The 9,520-nt window shown below is 36.0% G+C and overlaps 1 protein-coding gene across 1 annotated transcript; it reads left to right on the top strand.

Moving 5' to 3' along the window:
• The first annotated feature begins 508 nt into the window (after positions 1–508).
• On the top strand, positions 509–8,722 carry LOC149229152 (syntaxin-22-like). Its single transcript, XM_089378505.1, has 7 exons — positions 509–1,071; positions 2,630–2,723; positions 3,402–3,541; positions 3,826–3,900; positions 7,758–7,915; positions 8,012–8,112; positions 8,211–8,722. The coding sequence occupies exons 1-7, from the start codon at positions 884–886 to the stop codon at positions 8,274–8,276; spliced, it is 822 nt and encodes a 273-aa protein (XP_089234631.1). The 5' UTR covers positions 509–883; the 3' UTR covers positions 8,277–8,722.
• Positions 8,723–9,520: the final 798 nt, after the last annotated feature.

Below are 9,520 nucleotides of genomic sequence, written 5' to 3'. Positions count from 1 at the left end.
AAAAGATTCATTCTATTATAAAAGTTTTTTGAAAATACAAAATCTATATACACAATTAAAAAACCAATTTAAACCAATACCAATTAAAATTTAAAGACAATTTTTTTCACCAAATTCTAAGCAAAAAAATCTACACAAAAAAAACAAAACAAAAAACTACCCTTAAAAAACTACAATTAGTTATCATTGAAGCACATTACTGCTTTTCGACCATCATTAAAAATAAACTCGAAAATAAAAACCCCTGGGAACAAATTTGAGAACATTTTCTAAATAAAAGAGACTCAAATTCCGAAAAGTGGTCGGTTGCGACAAGTCACCCAACCCAACTCCGACGCCTATAGCTAACTCTGGGTTAACAAACCCGAGTAAGTTGAGTTAACAGTTAGAGTTTGCGTATAACATTTTCTTAACCTGGAGTCAGGATATAAATAACCCCTCGTTAACAAACCCAAGTAGGGCAAGGGTCCGAGTCAGACCGCGGGCAGGGGGTCAGCAAAGTCTGTCATCAATACCATTGAGCCAACCCTTTCCTCATAAATAATTTCCATCCATCTTCCTTTCATCTTCTCTGCAATTCTATCTCCGCCGGCCCAGGTTGCGGGATCGAATCCCCTCACGAAATCCATAAAAGCATCGATGCAGCCCTGCGGGTTCTTTATATTCGCCTTCCCCTCTGAATTCTAACGCAATCCGAAAAAATTCTTGTAATTTCTGACCTGTATTGGCTCCAGTTGAGTTTCAAAATCATTTATAGCGCTTTTGGCTTCTTTGGGCTGGCCACAAAGATCTGGTTTGCAGGAGTTCGGCCGCTTGAAATTTTTGTAGGTTTTTATAAGGAGGGCATTAAAGGGATCGCTTAGATTTTATCGATCGTGGGAAAATGAGCTTTCAGGATTTAGAAACGGGCCGCCCCTTGGCTGTAAGGAGAGAGGCCATAAATGGGAAGCAAGACCCGTCTCAGGCCGTGGCTGCTGGTGTTTTTCAAATCAATACTGCCGTTTCGACGTTTCAAAGGCTTGTCAATACCCTCGGAACGCCCAAGGATACTCCAGAACTCAGGGAGCGATTGTAAGTTTTCTTAAATTTAACCTTGAAAAATATGATTTAATTTGTGAATATTAACTGCCCGTATTAACGAACGAGCTGCACGATGGGGTTGTCTGAACCGTTGAAAATGTTATTGATGCCAATTGGGTTTTAATCGAGTGTATTTTTTTGGTTTTTGTTTAGTTCGATTATGGAGTAGTGTTCTGTGATTAACTATCATTAATAGATTAAAAAACTGGAATTAACAATGGCAACATTGTGTTTGATTGAGTGTCTTAATGTAAAGGCTTCTCGCATGCATTGGCCTGCATGTTGTGTGAATGATGCCAAACACCCAACAGATATGGGGATTAGATCGGATCGCCATTGCTAAGGTTAAATTGACGTATTCTTCCTCAAGCTTTTTGCCTGGATTTTGTTAGGTTATGGTCCTGTCTCTGTTTCCTATTCCCTGTTCTATTTAGTCGGCTACTGCTTCCGTTATTTAGGGCATCTGCATGTGTTGGTTGATGTCATGGGCTATGGGGATATGGAAAGTCAGAATTGGCCGAAAGACGTCACTGCATTTTCTCTAAATTGATGCAATATTTAGCAGCATTATTATATTGCTGCAATATATTGCATGGGTGGGGTTACTTTCTGCCAAATATATGACAATCGTGTTCCTTTTCGCTAAATTTAGATGTAATATATTGCATGGATGGGGTTACTTGCCAAATACATGACAATCATATTTCCTATCACTAAATTTTGAAAATTTATCCTTCATCAGATTTCCATACTCACGGAAAGCCATAATCTATTTTTCTCTGTCCGCATGAGGGATTTGCTTAACCAGCATTATGAAACGTTTCCTCAAGTTATCCTTTCCACCCACTTTAATCTCACAGCTAGGGTTACTGTCAGTTCTTCCTCAATTGCTTCCAATTTTTCTTCTATCATCGCCATGTGCACATCTTGTGGTTTTAAGGACAACTTGGTTGCTTTTAGTTTGTCTGGAGTCCTGTTTTGCCGTTAGGAATCCCATCTTTAAGGTCCCTTTTGGGGTGTATTTCTCAAGGTTTGCTTCACTGAGACAGCCATCCATGATCTGCCTTTAACCAGAATAACAATAAAAGCTAATTATTGTAACTATAATTCTATAATTTTACCATCATGAAACGGGCTCCTGAAACTGTTTCAAAGTCCTTCCATCTATTCTAAACTCTACTGAGCACTTCTTGTGATTAAACATCTGTGGAGGCCAACTGCTTAGGCATTTTTGTAATAAGTTTCTTTCACAGACCCAAAAGGATATGCTCTATTATGTTATTTAGATAGGTTAGGGTGAGAACATGTGGTTGTGTACCTTGTTATTTTGAATTTGGATATTATTGAAGTAGGTAAGTAAAGTGGAGTACTCTTTGTCTTGGGTTATGCTCAAATTTGGAATACTATTTGTTTACTTTCAGCTAGTTGTTCTAAGGCATAGTTTTCAAATTTGTTGTATACATGTTAAAATTTTCTGCTGTTCCAGAGCTACCACAAGTGATTGCTAGCTACCTTTCAAATAACCTTGTTATGAACTTATGTTTTGCAGGCATAAGACTAGGCAACACATTGGGCAGCTGGTAAAGGACACATCTGCTAAACTGAAAGCTGCCAGTGAAACTGATCAGCATACGGCAGTTAGTGTAAGTGTCATGTTTGTTATTCAAAACTTTCTGTCATTATCAAATTCAGAGGATGGTATGCAAGTCATCTATTCTCTTTCATTGGTTTTACATTATATTTTTCACTAATTCTATTAATCCTGGCTTTATATGCAAACTTGTAACATACATTTTATATAAAACCCTTATCATCTTTTTCTTGATTTTCTATTCCTTGAATTGTTGCACTTCCTTTGTCGTTGTCATTTTTATATTTTCTCTTTGTTCTGGCAAATGCAATTTATAGTATGAAATCCTATCAATTTTTGTATTTTCATCTAATTTTTCCCAGTTTATGCATAATAACGTTGGTTTGAAATTATATCCATTTTCATAATTTCTTTTTGGTATCATTTTCCTTTCCCAGGGTCCAGTTTCATCTTGGATTTATCATCCAATTTTTATCTTGATAAATAACATTATATAATTTTTTTTTAACTGTATACATATTTTATTATATCAATTTCCATATTAGTTTTGACCATTCTGGATTTTAACGTTGTTGTGTAAAATACTAAAATGTATAATTTTTTCTGTTCCTAGTGGTGTACTTCTCTCTTTCTCTGCTTGCGAAACATATTTATGTTCCTTATAGATCGTGTTCTGTTTACTAAATCAGCTGTAGAAATATCTCACTTGAAGTTTATGATAAAATTATAGGCAAACAAGAAGATAGCAGATGCAAAACTTGCAAAAGATTTTCAAGCTGTTCTAAAGGAGTTTCAGAAAGGCCAACGGCTTGCAGCTGAACGTGAGACAGCTTATACACCCTTTATTCCCCAAGCAGTATTGCCTTCAAGGTGATTATGAGCAACATACTAGAGTTGGTTTCTCCATGTACTCTAATGTTGTTTTCTTAGTTTTCTGTATTCTATATATTGTAAGCAACATCCTAGGATGTTCCTTCTCTATTAGTTGTTTCTTGGTTTCATTGTTTTTGCATAGTTATGCTAAATCAAAATTTGCTGCACACCAAGGAAAATTTAGGTTGTAAATCTTTGTTCAAACATTGGTTTCTTCTAATTGCATATGTTTCTGCTTTTGATAGTCTCTTAATTTTTCTTTTGTGGCTTCTTTCTTGCAGCTATGTTGCAAGTGAATTGAATTTAAGTCCAGACAAAACGCAGGAGCAGCAGGCTGTTCTCATAGAATCTAGGAGGTAAGCTAGTGCCAGAAGTCTTATTCTTTGACATCATTGCTTTGTTGAAAATTTTATACGTTTAAATGTTATTGGTTTCCTTATATTGTGCCTTTTGTTATGACATAATGTTCTGTTTTGGAAAATGATATCTACTCAGGCTTATGAATCAAAAATCCTTGTGCACATAATATAGTGCATATATTGTGCTTCTTAAACTATACACGTTATTAAAATGCATTTAAATTATACTTGTTATTATAAGGTGTCTAGACAAGAAGAGTGATGGATTGGTTTTTGCTATATATTAAATGCTTAGTTACCTCATAATCAGGTATGCCTGTTTTATGCTGGCAAGGTTTGAAATTTTTCAGTTATCTGCCGGGCATTGTAATGAATACTAAACACTAAATAGTGCCAAGAATTTTGCAATAACAACTCGGATTTCTTGGAATAGACATCTGTTGAACATCTGTTCTACTAAGACTTGATTAAATTCTTTTCATACTATAAAACTCCTGCTGTAGTATTGGTGTCATTATCCATTTTTTAGCTGTTCATTTCCTTGTTCGGTTTTGTTCAACTATATGATAACTGTCATGCTAAAGTGTGTTATTCCTTGAATAATCGAAGTGTGATAATCAATGGTGTTGTTTGATTGTCGTGCGATTTTATTTGCCATTAGGTTTATTTCTATCCTCAATTAGCAATCAATGTATAAACTTGTAGGAGAACCAGAGTTGGACTTGTGCAGTTGTTTCCAGTGTTACGCAAATTCTGTTGTTGGTCTGCAGTTCAAAATTCAATAGCAAGTGGTTGTGTCGAAATTGAATTTTACTTGTAACCCTTTTATGTATGCCTGAAATTCACGTTAACTAGACCTAAAGAATGATTTGAACCACATTATGTGCATTTTAAATTTTAACATGAAATTAATAAATTATCTTCTCTTGTAACCCTGTCCTAACCTAACTATATGTTTGAAATACAATATGGTTAGTGTTGCATGGAGACAAGTCCCCCAGGGTGGGGTGCATTCTCCCCATGTTTCCCACACACCCGGGATGGGGGGATGCCTGGGGAAACATTTCCCCATGTCCCCCTTTTGGGGAATCTCAGGGAAACGCAAGGGAGCCCAATGTTAAAAATTAAAGTAAACTTTTACTATAAGAATTTAACATTACCATTAATTGCATAGCATTAGTAGGGCCCTAGGGACTTTTTGCTTGAAAACAAAATTATAGAACTTTCTATTGGAATGTCAAATTCCATGCTTTAAAGGCAATCATTGCGTTGCAGTCATTGAAATATTTAATGGTAGCATTTTCAGAATCAGATGTAATAACTAATTTCATGAGCAGCAATATTGGGTAGCTATCTAAGTCACTTGACACGGGGATTCGGGATTCGTAGGATACGGGGATTCGAGTGTCGGATTCCGACACGTTGACCCCCCGGAACAGGACACATAGGATTCGTTATATATTATTTTATTATATATATATATATATATATTAAAAATTAGATATTTCTTACACATTCTAATTAATGATACAAATTCATTGATTTCAAACATAGATCTTCATCTATAGCATGCATAGTACATACAAAATTCAAATACATGTCAGTGGTCACACAAATCATGATTCATAAATGAAAGACAACTTACAACTACAAGATAGTAAGATAAAGACACTGACAGTTGTAGTTTTCTCATTAAGTCATCAAATCAAAATGTGTTAGATAGGTAGTGCTGGTGCAATGCCAATGCCAATGGCAAATAGAAATAGAAAATATAAAACAACTACAGGTATACAAGCCTCAAGGCAATAGGTAGTCATCAATCCTCAGAGTCATCATCAGAATCAGCATCAATGTCCTCATCATCATGGTCACCACTGCTCTCCTCTGCATCCTCCTCCTCCTACTACTTGAGTTTTCAGGTCAATAAGTTTTACACTAGAATTTGGCTTCTGCCTTTAGGAAACTTCATAGCAAGTTTCAATAAGGAAAAATTATTATCCTCACTACTTAAAATCTTTAACCTCTCACAACAATGCCTGCTTATAGAACTTGGAAATATTTCACACTTAATACCATATTTGGAAGCTCCAAACAGATGATTCCCAGCAAGACTAACATCAGTTCTGCCAATGGCAAACAATATTTTATCTCTAGAACAGGATTCCAATGATCTGAACTGCTATGCTGGTATCATCTTATTTCAAAACTATTGGATTTAAGGCAATGCTGTATCTCCAGGGAAATCTCACCAAATACTGCTTATTGTTCCTTCACTTTATTGTCTTAAGAAATGCTTAGTATTTCTCAGATTCTAGAGTTTGGAAATTCTATAAGTGGACATAATAATTTCATCTCCGAGTTCTTTGATAGATCAAACATGAAAATTTACGAAGTCAGCTAAGCTCAAAGTGTTGTTGCAGCACGTCGGTATCATCTAAAGGAGAAGTCAGACTTGGTTGACAAGCAAAAATAGACATAAGTGTGCCTCAATAGCAAGCAGTTTTAGGGGATTCGAATCCCAGAATCGGGACACGATGTGTCCATATGGGATTCGTATGGGGTTCGTACGAATCCCATATGGACACGTCGTGTCCCGTTCTAGGATTCGAATTCCTAGAGAATCGTGTCCGATTCGCAGGATTCGGACTCATGGGGGGTTTAGGACGAATCCGGTTACTTAGGTAGCTATATTGTTAAGAACACACTAGAGTATGCTATTTCAATATCAACGTAGTGGTTACCTCCATATGCAACAAATAAAACTGGTTGTACAGATGGGAATCTAAATTTAGAGTCTTTTTTCTTCGTGCTTCAACAGTAGCCTTACAACTGGTACTATTCTGTCAAGCTACTGTGTCATGGGGTACTATTCTGTCAAAATAACCCATGACTTGCACCTGGTCCTAACTGCTTGTCACTATCTTGAAAGAAACTGAACTTTGGTAGGTGGCCTGACATCCCTCTCTCTTCACCCTCAACCATAACTACGTTGTAATTGTGCCAATAATTACACAAGAATTTATTGTTTAATGTAATAGGAGAAATGCTGCCATGGTGGAGATCTGAATATCAATGCTTATGTACTCTTTGGGAAAAATGGGCATTTGACATTTATTTAAGTTAGGAGCTTTAAGCCATATCCTGTGCAAAAGGGCAGACTCAGATTCATGTTCCAATAGGTGAAAGTTAGCGTTGTGAGGTCACATGCTCAAAGGAATTTTCAAATGGTTGATAGTGATCATTTGAGCTTCAGGCATATTTAAGGTATGTAAAGTTTGAAAATTATCAAGTTGCCAATTAGCATTGAACTAAGCCTAGAAATAGAGAAGAGGTGCTAGCGTTCAAATATACAGAGCACTAAGAGTTATAATTTGTACGAGTACCAGAGGTTGCTAGCTGAGAGTGTATGCCCCTATGAGACATGCGTTGCTTGATGCTTGGCTCTGTAGCCTGTGACAGTGACTTATTACCTTGTCGGATCAAATATCAAACAAAAACCCATAATTGAATCTATTAAAATGGAAATTAATTATCAAAATCAAGTTTTGAGGTGGTAACCCATGCATAAAGATAATAATTCAATCTCATGTATTAGAAAGCTACAAATTATGCAAGGGTTTAAAGCTGTTTTTTTTTGCTGTAAGAGTTGGATGTTATCCCTGTCAAATGAACAAATGAGCAAGAAGAGTGTTTCACACTGGTAAAGTGCAATTGTGATTGTAGTTCTCTTAAACTTGTCAGAATCGATGCTTTTGTTTGCTGATCTTATGTGCTAATGTGGGGATGTTATCCATATGTATTGTTTTGAAATCTTTGAAGCTTTTCTTGATACATAAGATCTTGGAATGCTGCAGACAGGAAGTCCTTCAGTTAGAGAATGAAGTTGTATTTAATGAAGCCATTATTGAAGAGCGGGAACAAGGGATACAGGAGATTCAGCAACAAATTGGAGAAGTCAATGAGATATTTAAAGATCTTGCAGTTCTTGTTCATGAGCAGGGAGTCATGATTGGTAAAGTTTGTACTTTCTTGGAGGTCATTGATTATAAACACTTAAAAATACTTGTAAATTATTTTTGATGGTCTGACTGTCAATTTACTTACCCAGATGACATTGATTCTAATATTGAGAGTTCATACTCTGCGACTGTACAAGCTAAAAGTCAACTTAACAAAGCTTCCAAGAGTCAAAAATCTAACTCATCTCTGGTATGTATCTCATTCTTATTTCTTGTTCATTTCCTCTTTACCCTAAGAAAGTGGATCAATACTATTAATCTTGATATACTGTTTCTTGAAATGTACAGACTTGCTTGCTACTCGTAATTTTTGGCGTGGTGTTGCTTATTGTCATCATAGTTCTTGCAGCGTAATTGGTGACCTGTTCGAGTGTCTATTTGGTATCCTTTCTTTTTTAATCTACAACGGTGTCTGCAGCTTGGGGTGGGACAAACTTGGACCTGTTTACTATTTCTTGGGTACAATTTTTTATGTATCTGAAATGCTGGGTCCCTTTCTCCGTATTCAATACCCCTCATGTTTCCTTGCTTTTTGGCAGGGTGCTTAGGTTTTATGACAAATATGGTTAGTGGTATGATTCATTTTGTATCGAGAGACGGAAAAACTAGTCGTGTGTATTATATATGGTCGAGTCATTTGTTTGATAGTTCTAGGTATTTAAGCATGCACAAGGATGATTTGTGCCTAGTAATGAATTGCTGTTTTAAAGTTTGTGCAGCTGTAGTTATGCTTGTTGGGGGAGCCATTGTTTCGTTTTGTATCTACAATTTATTGTTCTATCACTAACAAATTCGTTAAACTGCTGGCATTGTAATTTGTGACAGCTTTATTCTTTTGTTTCTCTCATATTTCTTTCCTAATAAATGCCTACCCTTTCCTGCTTATTGCATTGCAACGAAGGAAATTCCGGCATTCTGAGGTCATTTGAAGCTGTATGAAAATCATATATTTGTTTTGTTTGGCCTTTACTTAAAGACCTGATAAATTTCCAGTTAATATGTTAATACATTGGACCGCTCGTTTGCAAATGAACAACATAAAGACACTATGATACCATCCATTTATACTTGAGCTCAATATGGCGTTAGGATACCATATCTGGCTACTAGTTCATTTATTCTTATGCATATGAACAAAATTAGTACTGATAAATGCATTCATACATTTAATATTGGGGAGTCCATGTTTAAGTTTCAAGTGATCCCGTTATAACAATTATAAATAAAATCATTAGATAATTCAATGTTGTCAGAGAGCTATTTGTATGAGACAAGTGAGCTGTTGAGGACAACGAGGTACCAATGTTACTTGTGCAATTAACAAGTCATTTGTACAAGCTGTTGTGAGAGGTGACAGTGAAGGGCGATACCATAGGAAAAACCAATAAGCTCTCAAGGAAGAAACCAAATTGTGGAGATGATTGGAACAAAAAACCCAAGAGTATGAATTGCGATTAATCTGGAGTGTTCTTGCAAGAAAAATGGAAGAGGAATATAAAGGGCTTTACGAAGAAGAATGCAAATAGGCAAGGAAACAAACCTCAAGGCAGTAGTGAATGTTGGATTAGCCAACAAACCTCAAGGCAGTAGTGAATGTT

The sequence above is a fragment of the Pinus tabuliformis genome, chromosome J (assembly GCF_031772625.1).
Source record: "Pinus tabuliformis cultivar Carrire ecotype Pingquan chromosome J, CPIR1, whole genome shotgun sequence".
Taxonomy (NCBI): domain Eukaryota; kingdom Viridiplantae; phylum Streptophyta; class Pinopsida; order Pinales; family Pinaceae; genus Pinus; species Pinus tabuliformis.
Note: the sequence above shows the minus strand (reverse complement) of the source record. Positions and strands in the feature narration are given on the sequence as shown.

Coding starts and splice junctions, on each gene's coding strand:
- LOC149229152 (XM_089378505.1), top strand. CDS start 884: ATGAGCTTTCAGGATTTAGAAACGGGCCGCCCCTTGGCTGTAAGGAGA. Junction 2,724..3,401: donor ATCAGCATACGGCAGTTAGT/GTAAGTGTCATG, acceptor ATAAAATTATAG/GCAAACAAGAAGATAGCAGA. Junction 3,542..3,825: donor CAAGCAGTATTGCCTTCAAG/GTGATTATGAGC, acceptor TCTTTCTTGCAG/CTATGTTGCAAGTGAATTGA.